Source organism: Mesoplodon mirus (genome assembly GCF_964341445.2).
Source record: "Mesoplodon mirus genome assembly, chromosome: 5".
NCBI lineage: Eukaryota > Metazoa > Chordata > Mammalia > Artiodactyla > Ziphiidae > Mesoplodon > Mesoplodon mirus.
This window is the reverse complement of record NC_138980.1, coordinates 185,546,694-185,562,704: the sequence shown is the minus strand read 5'-3', so window position 1 is coordinate 185,562,704 and position 16,011 is coordinate 185,546,694. Positions and strand designations below refer to the sequence as shown.

The window sequence follows — 16,011 nt, the reverse complement described above, 5'->3', positions numbered from 1 at the left end:
TGAGGTGTAATCTCGGGTGGCTCCTGGGCTCTGCTGTCCGGCGCGTCACTGCCGCAGGTCCCGTCTCCCTCCTCCCCCTCTTCCGGGCCCTCGTGCCCGGGCTCTCACGTGTCATCCCCCACGCACCCCTTCCCTCCCATGCACCTGGACCCCTCCCCTCTGAATGCAGGCCTGAATTCTGCATTGCTCTTCATTGTTCAATACTTGCTTTAAGCATTATTTATCTACATGTTTTATGCTCCACCTCCTTCTAAAAAAGATTTGAAGTGTCCTTGATTAAAGACACGAGCTGATGCAAACAGAATATTTAGTATAACCAGGTGAAGAAATCATACAAATAGGAGGTACCTGGTACCAGAAAGCAGAAAAGACTGACTGCTAACTAGGCCTTGTGTCATCGCTGGGCCTCCGGGCAGCCAGCAGCATACGTGCCAGGAAGAAAGTGCACCAGCCCCTCCAGAGCCGCATCTTCCTGGTGTGGAATTCCAGGGGACCTTGCCTCCTGCACCCTACACAAGGAAGCAGACATGCTTGGGTGACCCTCTCCAGGGCTCTCCATGGACCAAGGACAGAGATGGGGGCGGACGGAGAACCGGAGCCACGCTCATTGTTTGGGGCCCCTCACCCCCATCAGGTGCAGACGGGCTTCGGGCTCCCTCATGGCCATCAGACCAAGAGCCTCCACGGTGCTGGGTGGACGTAGCCCCAGGGCTCAGTCCTAAGGTCAACGGCCCAGGTTTGAACCCCAGCCCCGAATCCCAGCCCTGCCCTTGGCTGGAGTCAGTCGTGTGCCACGATGAGGGGCTGTCTCATGGGTGTGCTAGAGGGGCTAGAAATAATCTCTGTGCAGTCCCTAGAGTGAAGTCACATGACCTCGTGTGACTCACCGCCACGTGTGAGCACGTGTGGGAACACGCTACCTGGTGTGCCCTCGCGTGACATGGGAGGTTCCTGGTACAGGGTCACCCGTGACCTCATGCTCATTTGTGGAGTATTGACTTTCTGTTGAAATTTTTTCTGAAATAGCACGGGTACAGTCAGTGTGGGAACACACAGGCAGGAAAGGACTTAAAATACTGCATCCCCCAGGCTCCTTCACAGAGCGAGGCTCCCAGTTATCTGCAGGGTCTGCTTTTACTGCCCTGAGCCTAGGATTTCAAACTTATCTTTCAGCAGAGATTTCAAAATATAATGAAACGACTCTGAAAAAAATTAGTTTCATCCTTGCACTAATTCATACTCTGTAAGCCTCAGGTAAACACCTTCAAAGCCCTAGAATAATGACATTTTCTACTGACCAGAAGCTTTCCTTTGACCACTGCGTGGAGGTCCTGACTGACCAGGGCCCCCCGAGAGAAAGGAGTGAGACTGCTGTGGAACCTGTGGGACCGGGGCTGAGCTGTACGTCCAGACCCCTGCTTTCTCCACTTCGCCACAGCCGGTGCACACAGCCCGCCGCTGCTCACCTGCTCGTGAAGACCTGGGAGAAAAATGTTTCTGAAGACTTGGGGGGCTTGTTCTGGAGCCCGAAGGTTTGGCTGGTTATTCCCCCACAAGGGCTGTCACTGTGAACGTCCTGATAGAGGGCGGCACCGGGAGAAGCCACATGCCCCCAGCTCTTGGGAAGAGGTACCCGAGATGCCGCATCCTTGGAAGGAGCGCCCGGGAGGGTCTCATCATTGGTTCCCGCAGGTGTGTTACAAGGAGCCCTGCATTCCTATGAGTTTGCCTCGTGAAAGGACTGCCATCAAACTCAGATACACAGAACCTTAAGCTCGGAAAGGATCTTGGCTGTTATCCACGCACCCTCCTGCGCCACGCAGGAAGCCACCCATCCATCCTGCCCTTCACACTTACCTGGGAATACAAAAGGGAACAGCAGAAGTTCCTGCCCTGATGGAGACACACACGTGAACCCGAATTGTCACAGCTCCCAGTGTGAGAGGCCCACAGTGCCGAGAGGGACTTCCCAGACATACTGTGTCCTGGTGGAGGGAGAGGGTTTGCAGACGAGAGGGGAAGCAAGAACACACACAAGGCCTGGAGCAGTCGGGCACTTTCTGAGGACAGAAGACGCTGCGAAGACAGCAGGCCCCCCTGGGCCGAAGACCATGGCGTGTGGCCGGCCGAGCGGCCTGCAGCTTCAGGAAGACAGTTGGGAGGCTTCCGCAGAAATGCAGACCCAGACATCCAGGCAGGTCTGCACAGCGGCCTGGGGTGGACCAGGGACCCCAAGGGGCCAGACTGGGGGCCTGGAGACTGCCTGCCGGTGGGAGTGAGGGCGAAGCAGAGGCATCGGGATCCAGAGCAGGGGCAGGCAGAAGAGGAGCGGATCTGCTCTGGGGTTCCAGTTGGCACCAATGTGGATGCAGGAATGAGCAAAGGGATCCGTCTCAGCCACACAGGACCAGGGTCCAGCAGCTGTCTGGCCCCGGGAACAGCCCCCAGGAAGGGCGGGGCTGTCCTGCCAGCTGCCAAGTGGGTGACGTCCTAGAGGATAACCTGTGAGTCACTGAGCATGACCGCCCCTGTGGTCCTGGTGAGGCCACTTGCTGGGCTCTGGGGCCACGATTGACTTGGCAGATGATGGGAAACCCCAGGGCTGGGGGCACCAGGGAAGGGAGGCCCACGACGACAGAGCGAGATCCAGCCGTCCCTGTGGAGGCCGCCGGCCTGACCGGCAGGGCGGACACGAGACCCTCCAAGGAAATGGAGCATCTTGGCCAGCTCCTGGCAGCACTGACCAGGACCCGTGTGGCCAAGCAGGTGGGCACCAAGGAGTCCCTGGGCAGAGACATAGTGTCCAGCTGCCTGCCCCCACCTGGGCCTCGCGGAGCGGCAGCACCAGACGCATCAGCTTGGGCTCCACAGCCCCACGTCTGTCCTTGCACCTGGCCTCCCCCAAGAAACACCCTTTATAATGTTCTTGAGCAGTTTTACCCCAAACTGAACACACCTGACTGGGGGGCGATCAGGAACATGGCACTAAAACTGTGCAGCTCTGCCAGCTCTGTGTAAGCAGGCACCAGGCCCCCAGCTCAGTGCTGCGGCGTGTGCATCTAGAGATCAGACAGGCAGCTGAGTTAGAATACTCTCTGGCACTGGAAGCTACAGTGGAAGGCAGTTCCCAGGGACACTGAAAGTTCTGAAGAATGAATATACCAACTTGTCCCGGCCTATTATTCTTTCCTATTGAATCTGGAACTGAAGCTTCTGATCACACAATACAGACAACAGGGTTTTCAAAAGCACATGGCGAGATTTTTAGTTTCAGGGGATGCTCTGCAGTCCTGCGTCAACCCAAACACACAAACGAGTACAAAGACTCCCAGGAACCTCTGGCTCCTGGATGAAGGCCCTGCTTCGCTCACCCAGAGCTGCACCTGCGTGGATGGCGGTGGGCAGGAGAGAGAAAGCAGGCATCCCCACCACTGGCCCACCACCGTGAGTCCCGGTTGCCCTACCTCCAGCTGAGAAGCAGCTGATTCCTCAGGAAGCAGAAGGTGGATGTGTGTCAAGTCAAGAGTCCCGAGCTCGTAGAGCCAAGAGCATCTGGGTGGGGACGTGTCTCATGGACAGACAGGGAAACTCGTTCTGGATGAGACTTAACACGTCCTGTCTTTCTTTCTCCAGGAAGGAGATGCGGGAGCTGGGGCTGGTCATCCTGGTGGACGCACGCAAGAGCCTGGCCACGCCCGCCCTCTCCCAGGCCCTGGCAGCCCTGCAGGTGAGCAGGTGGGTCCCATCCTGGGGCGCTGAGCTTCTCCAGGCGCAGGGGGTCAGCAGCCGCCACCTCCCTCGTGCGAACCTGGAGACGTGGGGAGGGGCCTGCGCTGAGAAGTGGGAGGAACAAAGCAGGTTCCTGCTTCCGCCCCTCCCGGTCTCGCTGCAGACCTTCAAGTCCAGCTGGCCAGGGTTGCAGACGTTGTGGTTTGTGCTCTGACTCAGCAGGAACGGGGATGACGTCCCTTCACACCGTATCCGTGTCTACTGTCCGACTAAATCCGGGCGCAGGGTAGTTAGTCACCCTCCCAGACAGGAGCGGAGGCCTGCAGGGGCGGCCACCACTCACCGTGGGGTGTGGGCCCTGGACATTGGGCGGCCAGGAGTCCCGGAGCCCTCTGGGACGGGGTCAAGGCTGGTGGTCTAGCAGTGGCCTCAGGAAGCCCCAAGCCTGGATTCCAGGTCATGAGTAGAATCCAGGGAGTCCCTGGAACAGGTAGAGAGGCACCACTGGATGCTTCAGGGACCCAGGGCCAGATGGGAGCCTGAGAACATTCAGTCTCCGTCAGATGTGTGTACACAGGGCTCCTGTGTGCCAAGCACTGTGCTGGGGTCCAGGCTGTCAGAGGCACCTGGAAGCCTCTGCAGCTGCTCCAGCGGCTCCTGAGCTAAAACCGTTTCCTCTGTTCCATCTCTAACGGTGCAGCACTGGTCACTGTTCTCACCCAGGCTCCTACATTTTAGGACGCCGAACAGAAGTTCTTTCAATGAAAGATTTAGTGACTGAGGTTGGAGCAAGTCTGATCAGCTGGAGAGCAGAGTCTGGGGAAAGGAAAGAGGGGCCCGGCAGACAGGCTCTGCGCGGGGCGGGGGCCGGAGAGGCTTGGGGAGAGGATCCAAACCTCCAGGCGAGAGGAGAGGCGGGCACAGCGTGCTGTGTGCCGTGCTGCGTGCTGCACCGCGTGTGTGTTGTGTGCGGGACCGAGCAGAGCAGGGCCAGACGGCCAGGAAGACGCAGGCGCGCGTCTGCACGCTCTGCGGGCATTTCCGGAAGCGGGAGGACCGTGGCAGCTCTGCTCGTGCGGCATCCGATGGGAACGTGAGTATCAGCGACCATGAAGAACCCATGGAAAATCAGGCGTCCAGCCTCAGGCAGAGATGAGTGAGCCCTTCGCAGCAAGTCTGCCGCGCTTCCCCACCCTAGCTGTTGACCTGAGTTCTAGGCAGATCGGACCTGGCCACGTACCATTTCCCCAGCATTTCGTTTTGTTCAGACTTCCCTTATATCCTGGGCCACTCGGGTCCCATGGGGGAGACAGGCCTGAGAGAGGTGGTCCCTGACCACCCACGCAACTCCCAGAGCAGAAGCTGGGAGCTGGGGAAACGTCAGCTACGTCTGGGACTTTTTATCACACGCGAATAGTCTAAGGAGCTTCATGATGGGGTTACGAGAGGAAATCCAATTCTTCTCCATGTCTGGACATAACTATTCCACAAAGCTGGCTTTCAGACAGCCCTGAGGGCCTTGCAGAGAAAGCTGGCCTGCAGACCCCTGCCCTGTTTTTGGCTCAGCTGACAGCAGGATTTCTGATCCAAATGAGAAGAATGGAAATGAGCTGGAATTTAAGGATCATGTGTCCATTTTCAATTTAAGTTTTGAGGAGTGTATAAAAGTACTTAAATATTTTTACAAAGGGCAAAAAATTTCAGCTGTTCTTCATATCTACCTCAAGTAAGTATACTTCAAATTTGTTAAATTATTAAAGTTCAGATACCATAAAAAGCTTTCCATTTTGAAAAAGGAATAGTGATTTTTTTCCCTGGTGGAAGAAATTCCTGAGACTTTGCACATCCGTACCCCACTCACAGCAGGTAACTATTACCTTATTAACATGGTAATTGTCATAAATCATTAACTCTCTTATCTGAGAATTAACATTAATTCTCTTTGGCATGGTAACAAATCCTAGAAGTAAAAATTCACTCAAATAGGAATATATAAGAAATATAAAACACTTTTCCAAACTGTTTGTAGTTTTAATGCATGATAACTCAAAATTTTAGCTAAACTGAGTAAGAGAAATAGAATATGGCTCTAAAATAGGAAAACAAGATTGTTCTTTTCTGTGGCTTTTCTATGGCTTATTCATTCAACAAATATTTACAAAGTGTCATCCACAAGAAGCCACTTAACAAAAATGTAAGTATATAGGATGAACTTAAAACAGATAAGATATCAGTTAGTCCTGAGGCCCATCCAGTAAATTCATTTCAAAATAGGGGATTACAAAAAGGCCTAAAATTTGTTTATCACTATAAGAAAGTATTAAAAAGTAAAGCTTTAGGGAATATGAATGAAGAAACACTGGGTAAATAAAAGCATTTTATTGCTGAATGATCTGGCCTCAATATAATGTAGCAAACAGAAACAGGAGTTTGATTAAAATCATAAACACTTTTTAAAAATAAGATTTTTTTCAACCAATAGAGTTGGAACAATTGGACATCTGTATGCAAAAGAAAAGAAAAAAAGAAATCTTCAACACATACTGCATATAATATATAAAAATTAACTGAAAATGGATCTTAAACCTACATGTAAAATCTAAAACTGCAAAACCACCAGAAGAAAACATAGAAAATCTCCATGACCTTGGTTTAGTCAACTATTTCTTAGCTCTGACCCCAACAGCATAATCCATAAAAGAAAAAAATGATAAATTGAACTTCATCCAAATTTAAAACTTCTCCTCAAAAGACATTGTTACTAAAATGAAAATACAAAGCCAAGACTGTGATAAAATGTTTGCAAAACATATCTGATAAAAGACTTGTATCCAGAATATATAAAGTCTCAGAACTCAATAATAAGAAAAAAAAAAGTCCAGTAAAATATGGGCAAAATATTTGAACAGAGTTTACCAAAAAAAATTTATGAACAGGAAATAGGCACATAAAAATATGTTCAACGTCTTTAGTCACTGGAGAAATGCAACTTAAAACCAAAATGAGATCACACATACAACTACAACCACAAACTTGACAAGAACAAGACCGTGGTGTTGCTGGTGGGATGCAGGACAGTGTAGCCACTCGGGAAGACTATTTGGCTGTCTCTCACAAGCTAAACCTACACTTAACCATAGCACCCGGCAAACCAATGGCTGGATATTTACACAAAAGAAATGAAAACACAGTGTTTACAGGCTTTGTTTATGATTGCCAGAAACTGGAAACAACACACATGTCCTTCATCTGCTGAGTGAATGACAAGACTGGTGTCTGCAGTCGAGGTAACATGATGAGCAGTGAGAGGCGTGAGCTACTGGCCTCCCAGCACTGGGGATGCGTCTCAGGGCAGTGTGCTGGGTGAGAGAAGCCGACACTGCACTGCATGAGTCCGCTCATACGATATGTGGAAAGGCAATCTACTGAGACAGAAAACAGATGGGTGATTGCCAGGGACCGCGGAGCTGGACTACAAAGGCACATGAAGGAATGTGCGGGATGCTAAACTGTCTTATGTCTTCATTGTGGTGATGGTTACATGACTATAAGTTATGTCAAAACTTAGAGAACTGTACACTAAAAAGGGTGAATTTATCCTATGTTAATTATAATCAATAAACCTGATTACCTTAAAATTCATAAGGGCAAATAATTTATATTCACAGCAAAGGCAACTACATTTTATGCATTTTAGGAACTTTTGGAACATATCAAAGTAGAGCCAATAAAAATTGGACAATTTTATTAACTCAATGAAGTTAAAAATTAGAAAGCTAATCAGTATTTCTTATTTCAGAACACATCTCCTCCCTTAATTCATAGTATTTTGCTGCTGGTGGATAAAGAATCAGCATTTAGGCCTGACAAGGATGCAACAATTCAGGTAATGGTTCTAGACCGTAAGCACCAGACTGACTGATGACTGACAGATAGACCCTGAGTGATGCATAAAATTAAATATTAGGGCACCTAGATGAGATAACGCATGAAAGAATTTCTGTAAGATCTAGTTGCTTCCATACAGGAGCCTGGAAACCTGTCTCCAATGCCTTGAATTCTTGCAGGACCCCTGCAGAGCATAACATTAGAAAACTTTTAAAAATCTGTTCTTTCTTCTCCACCTCATTTGTTTTCTTTCCTTCTCTTCTTGCTTCTTTCTCTTTTATCTGAAAATGTCTTTACTTTGCCTTCATTCATTTTTTAAAAATGTTCTCTCTTCCCCTCAGATTTCTTTTCCGTTTCTCTTTATTTATTTTTACTTACTTTTGGCCATGCCACGTGGCTTGTGGGATCCTAGTACCTGACCAGGAATTGAACCTGTGCCCCCTGCAGTGGAAGCACAGAGTCCTAACCACTGGACCACCAGGGAAGTCCCAGCCTTCATTCTTTTTTGTTGTTGTTGTTGTTTTGTTTGTTTGTTTTTAATTTTATTTATTTATTTATTTATTCTTGGCTGCGTTGGGTCTTCGTTTCTGTGCGTGGGCTTTCTCTAGTTGTGGCAAGCGGGGGCCACTCTTCATTGCAGTGCGCGGGCCTTTCACTGTCGCGGCCTCTCTTGTTGCGGAGCACAGGCTCAGTAGTTGTGGCGCACGGGCCTAGTTGCTCGTGCACATGCTAGGGCATGTGGGGTCTTCCCAGACCAGGGCTCGAACCCATGTCCCCTGCATGGGCAGGCAGACTGTCAACCACTGTGCCACGAGGGAAGCCCCAGCCTTCATTCTTGAAGGATATTTTCACTAGATATAGAATTCTGGCCAGACAGTAGTTTTTTTGTTTGTTTGTTTTTTCCGCACTTTAAAGATGTTGTTCCGGTGTCTTCTGGCCTTCCTAGTTTCTGATGAAAAGTTCATAGTAAAAAAGTTCATCTATAGGAAATGTGTCATTTTTCTCTGGCCCCTTCTAAGATGTTCCCCTTCTTTTTTAGCAAATTGACTATAACGTGACTCGGCATGGTTTTCTTCTTATTTATCCTGTTAAGTTTGGCTGAACTTCTTGAACATTTACGTTTATGTTTATCACCAACTTTAGGAAGTTTTCAATCATTATTAAGAGTCTTTTCTGCTCATTCTCTCCTCTCTTTCTTGATTTCAATTACACATACAGTAGTGATATTGTCCCATAAGTCTTTGAGAATCTGGGGGTTTTTTTCACTTTTTTTCTTCTCTTTTCTTCAGATCAGATTGTTTCTATTGACCTATCTTCAAGGTCACTGACTCCATTCAGCTATTAAGCCCATCCAGTGAGTTTTTTAGTTCAGATATTGTGTTTTTCAGCTATAAAATTTTCAGTGGGTTTTTAAATAGATTTTCTATATTTCTGCTGAGATTTCCTATTCTCTCATTAATTGCAAGCATCTTTTCCTTTACATCATTGACATAGTTATAATAGCTGTTTGTTTGTTTGTTTGTTTTGTGGTACACGGGCCTCTCACTGTTGTGGCCTCTCCTGTTGCGGAGCACAGCCTCCAGACGCGCAGGCTCAGCAGCCATGGCTCACGGGCCCAGCCGCTCCGCAGCATGTGGGATCTTCCCGGACCAGGGCACGAACCCTGCATCGGCAGGCGGACTCTCAACCACTGCGCCACCAGGGAAGCCCACAATAGCTGTTTTAAAGTCCTGTCTAATTACAACATCTGTGGTCTTTTCTGGCTTGATCTCTGTTGATTGTCTTTTCCTGAAGCTTCAGAATGAGTCACATTTTCCTGATTCTTTGTGTGTCAAGTAATTTTGGATTATATTTTGAACATTGTGAATATTCTGTTGTAGAGACTCTGGATTCTCTTATAAACCTTCACAGAATGCTGTTTTAGCCTGCATTTAACTTGATTAGACTGAGTAGGTCCAGTCCCTTTCCCCAGCTTTCTCCATGGGGTGGATATTGACCTTCACTTTCTGCCCCAGCTCTATCCTCTGGCTGTTAGGCCAGAAAGATGCCCATTTTCTATCAGAGCTTCAGCCACTCCAGCCTCACCATATTGGCAGCCTGCCTTCAGGCCAAAGCCACAAAAACAGGGAGCCACCCCATGCCAGTCCTTTTACCCAGTTTCAGTTGCCTCCATGGTGGCTTTGTCCACCCTCCAGAGCTTTCAGATGGCTGTCATTATACTTTATCCAGAGTCTGGTTTTGTCTGGGGAGGGTCAACACTGCCAAAGCAGAAGTGGCTCATCCTTGGTTCATCCTCTCACTTTCCCTTCCTCCTCCTGCCTTTTCCCTTTTCCTGTTAACACCTTGCCGTCTCTTCTTCCCCAACTTTTCCATTCTTTTGGTCTTTCCTCTCTTTCTCTTTGCTGTCTCTCCTTTCACGTCTCAGTTAGATTCCTGTGTCCAACCACATATACTCCAGTAATGCCACCAGCAGGCAGGATAGCTGAACCCTAAAGTTGCTTCTCAATCCTCTCAACCAAGTAACCCAGCAGTTTTCCCAGGAGTGAGCCATTCTAGTGGTTTTTCCTGAGAGCTGCATCCATGGCCATGACCAGTGAACGCCTTCCTTGGCAGTGTGAGCTGGTGGGTTCCCTGAAGGCCCTGCACAAGTTTGTCGACAGCTCCCAGCTGACTGCAGACCTCGAGGGATCCTTTCCCTACAGCCACAGTGCCTGGATCTGCTTCCGTCGGGTAAGGTGCAACTCACAGCTGCTGCACATGCCAGTCTCCTGGGCTTCTCCTTAGATGGATTTTTTTACTTAAATCAGAAAAGGGCACCCCCCCCACCAAGTGCCACACCTGTCATAGTCACCATCAACAGTCTGTTTCTGGACAACCACACCATGGCACACTTGAGAATGCCACTGAAACCCCTGGGCAGGGGAGGATCTTCTTCTGTAGATGTGCAGAGGTCACTGGGCGGCCGCATGGCAGGCTCTGCAGCCTGAGATGGGTTGAAATGTGGGAACCCACAGCTGCTCGTTTCAGCATCTAACAGAGCCTGTCTTTATGTTTCCTGGCTCTCAAACCTCCATAGAAGCTGGAGCCCTTCACCTCAGACTGCGAGGAAGCCATTGTTTTTCTACAAAATTCAGTCCACTCCCTGAACTCCCCCAGGACCCCAAGCACAGCACAGGTAGGTTCTCGTGTATTTTATTTTATTTGACAGATAGGTGGGAACATAACAGTTTGGTCAAAACCATCATCCTCAGCAAAAATTTTCAAGCCCTTTTTCATTCATGGATCCTTTTCAATTAGCAAAAAACTTCCAAAAGACCACTTCCTCCCCCTTGTGACCAAAAAAATCCCACTCTGCCCAGAAAAGAAACATCACCACTACCTTTGCTGACATGCCACCGAGGCACAAGTGATTGCTGTCAGGAGTGAGTAATTCAGAGGAGACACAGAGGTGGACTGGCTGGAGGGACCTCGGCGGCCGAGGGACCAGGGGCCTGGAGCTGCCTCCCGATGCCCAGGGCGCACGGTGAAATCCTGGCCTCGTCTAAATGCCGGGATCGCCTCCTGCTGCCGCCTTTAAGCTTCCCTCTTCCTTTCTGCCCTCAGACCTCCCTTCCCTTGGGCAAGGGCATCTGGAGCTGTGCTATGTTCCTGCGGGGACTGGGTGGCATGTGGGGTACGCCGAGCCCACCTGCTTTTAACTCGGTCGGCAGAGCAAGGACATGGGTCACACTGACGTGTCCACTAGCGCTAGGCTTGGGCGGACTGGAGGAGGGCTTCCAAGCGCGTTTCTCCCACCCGGGCAGGAGGTCGCAGAGTTGATCGGCAAGCACAGGGCGATGATGAAGCATGTCCTGGAAGACGCGCGGCTGGTGGCCCTCCGGCTGGAAGGCAGCACCGTGCTGGCACGGCTGAGGAGGGAGGAGCACGGCGCCGGCCAAGACTACCAGTGAGTGTCCCGCTGGGGCAGCGCTGGACCGCAGCCCAGCCGGGGCGACTCCCCGTGCTCTGCCCAGTCACGGGAAGCCCGTCTTCATCACCTGCAGTGTCTCCAAGGAGTTCAAACCTCCATTCCTCTGACGGACACACTGACTGATCAGAGATTAATTCCCTTTGTAACTAAAGGAAGCCTAGCAGATTCCTTGGGAGGCTCAAGTGGAGAAAGATCACTTCCTGGGATTCAGCATCGGTCCTAACCAAATGCTTCCTTGCCTATTGCCTCCCAGGCACCGGGTCCACCCACCCACATTTCCCTGCCACCTTCCGGGTGCCTGCACCTGTGGCTGGCAGGGTGTCACAGCTCACAGGCATGTTTATGCTCTGCTCAGGCTGTGGGCCTCCTCAGGGGCTTCCGTTTTTGTCAGATGTACAGAATGCAGTTGGTGTTTGTAACCAGGCGTCACCGAGTCGGGGCTTGCTGTGAACAAACACCCCGACAGCTGCCTTCTCTTTCCAGGGACACCATTGAGGCTGCCTGCAGGCTGTACGACCAAGTGGACGAAGAGGTCCACAGGCTGGTCCTCGCCTCCAACAGGTGTCTGCAGGCACTGGAGAAGCTCCAGGAGCGAGGACACCAGTCAGGGCTCCAGGGGGGAGGTGACCAGGTCAGTGTCCTGGGAGTGGTGACCAGTCAAGGCTCCAGGGGGAGGTGACCAGTCAGGGCTCCAGGGGAAGGTGACAGTCAAGGCTCCAGGGAGGAGGTGACCAGGTCAGTGTCCTGGGAGTGGTGACCAGTGAGGGCTCCAGGGGGAGGTGACAGGGCTCCAGGGGGAGGAGACCAGTCAGGGCTCCGGGGGGAGGTGACAGTCAGGGCTCCGGGGGGAGGTGACAGTCAGGGCTCCAGGGGGAGGTGACAGTCAGGGCTCAGGGGGAGGTGACCAGTCAGGGAGCCAGGGGGAGGTGACCAGTCAGGCTTCCAGGAGGTATGGAATCGGGTTACCTGAAATAACCAGTGTAACACTCACTATTTTAATCCAGATCTTCTTTATATTCATATGCATATAACGATTTCCAAAAGCTTATGTTTTTCAAGTAAAATCCTTATTATTTTATCAGCCACTGTTTCCTGGTTAGTGAATGTGAAGCCAGGATCCCCCGCCCAGCCAGCAGCATAGGGGCAGTGAAGAGTGGCAGGAGACTCTCTGGACCCTCAGCTGGCCCTGCATCCTCCAGTGTCTGGTCACCATGGGGCAGTCAGGGTGGGAGGGGCGCCACCCCCAGGGCACCCCAGGCTGGTCCCCAGGACAGCCAGCAGTCATGGTGGGGTTGCACAGTGTGTACTTTCCCTCCCTGGTCTCCCCACAAACGGCCCTAGCGCCCAGCCATGGGCCAGTGGGGGGCCTGGGTGGTGGGAGATGGTGACCCAGCTGATCCAGGCTGCAGGCAAGCACAGACAAGAGGCTGACCAGCTCACCTCGTCCTGGTGGTGGCAGCCTGGAGCATGGCTGACTCGGGACATCCCAACCTGGAGGCAGGCCCTGCCTGGGGCTCCTCCACCCCCTCCTCAATCCTGTGGGGCCCCCTGTCTACCCTGTAGGGTCGATCCCCTGTCCTCTGGGGCCTCCTCCATCCTATGGGGTCTACTGTTTCTTCTCTATTCTGTATTTTATTATAAAATGCCCTCCGGGACTTCCCGGAGGAAGGGTGGAAACTCTAAGACCTGCACATCCAGTACTGTCTCTCCTCCTTCACGGTTCTCAGTAGGTTATTCTCCCTCCGGAACGGAGGCACCGTGCCGGTCAGTTGGCCTCACGGCTTGCAGTGGAGAGTCTGCTCTGCTCCACTCTCGGCCTCGGGCTGGGCCCTGCTCTCTCCCTGGAATCTCGTCCACCTCTGGTCCTCAGGCCACCTCAGCTTGGTGAGCAGAGGCTCCTCCTTTGCCTCCCTAGGCTCTGGGGATTCTGGGGCTCCTTGATGAGCACCCCCGTTTCCCAAATTCCACACTTCCTGCTGGTCCGCTCGTTCTCTTCCTTTTCCATTTTCCATGTCGCTGGCCTTTTCCTCTACTTTCAGAGTAGATTGTATCGACTTTATCTTCTAACCCCACTTGTGTGTTTTTGCTTCTGCTCTAACGTTTTTAACTTCCATGGGGGTTTTGTTTGTTTATTCCTCTCAATGGCCCTTCTTTACAGCACCTGACTTGCTCTTGGCTGAAATACTGGTCGTGGTGTCTGCCCAGCCTCTCTCCCCTCCAAGGGGGCTTCTGCAGGCCTGTTCTGGCTTCTCTTTTTCATGCCGGAGGCTCTCCTGGTGATCCTAGGTTGCCTGCCCAGCTCACGAGTGGGGTGGGGGCCACTGGAGGCCCCCTGCTGGGCCCACCTCCTAGGCGCGTCTGCTCCTCAGAGATGCCGCCTCCGACCCCCGAGGGGAGGGCCTGGCTGCACGTCAGGGAGGAGGTGAGACTCAGTGTTCCCGTGGCCCCCTGCCTGCCTCCCCCTCTGCAGAGAGCAGCCCGGGCCCTGAGGGGTGGACGGGGCGTGCACTGGGGCCCCTGCCTCTCCACAGCTCCCAGTCTCCCTCACCTCCTCCTCAGCTTCGCCACCTGCTCAGGACGCCCAGGGCCCCCAGTGTCCCTCCTTCCCAGCCTGTCTGTTGTCCCCATCCTTCATACCTTGAAAGGTTACTGAAGCTTTAGCAGCGTTCCAGGAGGGATCAAAGTTAGATATGTTTTAGCCTGCCATCTTCACCCCAAACTAAATACACTTTAACCTAAAAATGGGGTCATCCTATATAGTGTGTTAAGTTGTCTTTTTTTCCTAAGCAATCGCACGCACACTACGGAAGAATTAGAGAGGACCTAGGTTTTAACCACCCTGACATCCTGCCACACACGCTCCTCTGGTGGGCCCTGAGGTGGGGCCGCGTGGGCACCACACCGGGGGAGTCTCCGGGGCTCTGCCCTGCTGTTCGCTGTTACAGACATCACCACCTGCACATCCTTCACACTTCGTGATTGTTTGCAAATTCCTAGGCTGGATTGGAGGGTCAGGGCGCACATCTTCTGAGGTTTTCAGACATCTGCCAGCGGCCTTCCAGACAGCTGGCCCAGCCTGGGCTCTCGGCAGCCTTTGGAGGCCCGCTTTCTCGTTTGCCAGTCTGACAGGTGACGATGAAGTGTCTCATCATTGTCTGCATTCGGATCTTTTATGCTGCAGTTGAACCTTTCCTTCCTGCATTTATTGGTTATTTTTATTTCCCTAATAAATTGCTTTTTCATGTACTTGGCCAATTTCTCTACAGTTTGTAATAGTTTCATTATGTCACTTCTAATCCTTTGATTGTGTTGCAGATATTTGTAATTTGTCCTTTAACATTGCTTATGATTTATGTGGACTTTCCTATCTTTCGGTTACAGAACGACTAATGTATTCCATTATAAGACTTTCATGGTTTGAATTTCTCCATTTAATTTTTCAAACCGACTGGAATTTATTTTTTCTCGAGGTCGGAAGTGGGACTCCACCTCTGAGGCACCTCTGCTCTGCTGACCATTTCCTCTCCTCTACCTGACGGTTCTAGGACTGCAGGTGCTTCCTTGCAAAAATCTAGGTTTGATGTTTTTTTCCATGACTCTCTCCGCAAAGAGCATGTACTCTGGTCTCTCCTCTGCTCGCACATCTGAGTTCATTAAATACAATTATTGTCCTGATAGATCCAGCCAAATCGCTCCATTTTTTAATAGCAAACCTCTTGCTGGGTGTCTAACGACCGGATGCCCCTGCATTGCCCTGTGAGGGTTTGCCTCTGATGTGCCCGCGGTGAGCGTAGTGCTGTTGCCATGGGAACTGCATTTCTAAAGTGATGACCGTGACCTCATCGGACTGCGTAGGTGCAGGCAGGGCTGCCATCGCCCCTCCATCCCAGGTGCCACCAGCCTGAGGAATGTTTCTGGAGTTTGTGTAGCATAGTAACAAGTTTCAAAACTGAAACTTCTGGATCCATTTTTCAATGATCTTAATTTCCATTTCCAAACAATTAAAAGTTATAAACTTGAGCCCTGGAGATCTGTGGTCATCCCACTCCCTCTCCAACCCAAGCTCATTCACTCCCATTCACAGATTGAAAAATCACGAGTGAGAACCGTGGTTCAAACTGAGGCCGAGTAGCCTTCAGATGCGCTCAGGAGACGCCATTCGGACGAGGCGTGTGGCTGTAGGAACCAGATGCACTGGCCCCGAGGCGGCATCTGACACCTCCTTTGTCCTCCAAAGTCTTAGGGCCGGACTCCTTAGCACATTTAAAAGTAAAACCTTCTTTTCCTACATAGATCACATCGTGGTTTGAAAAAGAAAGAAATTTCTTGGGCCTTTGGAGCCACTCTCTCTGGGGAACCCAAAGCAGTGGCAGGCGTCCCAGGCTCTCCCAGACAGGCTGACGGTGGGTGCCCACCAGGACACA

The 16,011-nt window shown here is 51.2% G+C and overlaps 1 protein-coding gene across 1 annotated transcript in view; it reads left to right on the top strand.

Annotated features, from left to right (window-relative positions):
* PLEKHG4B (pleckstrin homology and RhoGEF domain containing G4B) overlaps positions 1-16,011 on the top strand; it is a gene marked incomplete at both ends in the record, with an annotated part of 52,641 nt that overhangs the window by 27,502 nt on the left and 9,128 nt on the right. The window contains 8 exon segments of the mRNA XM_082623325.1: positions 3,634-3,727; positions 7,529-7,615; positions 10,231-10,347; positions 10,694-10,792; positions 11,421-11,563; positions 12,071-12,262; positions 13,874-14,009; positions 14,119-14,200. Coding sequence (XP_082479451.1) covers positions 3,634-3,727; positions 7,529-7,615; positions 10,231-10,347; positions 10,694-10,792; positions 11,421-11,563; positions 12,071-12,262; positions 13,874-14,009; positions 14,119-14,200 — 950 coding nt within the window.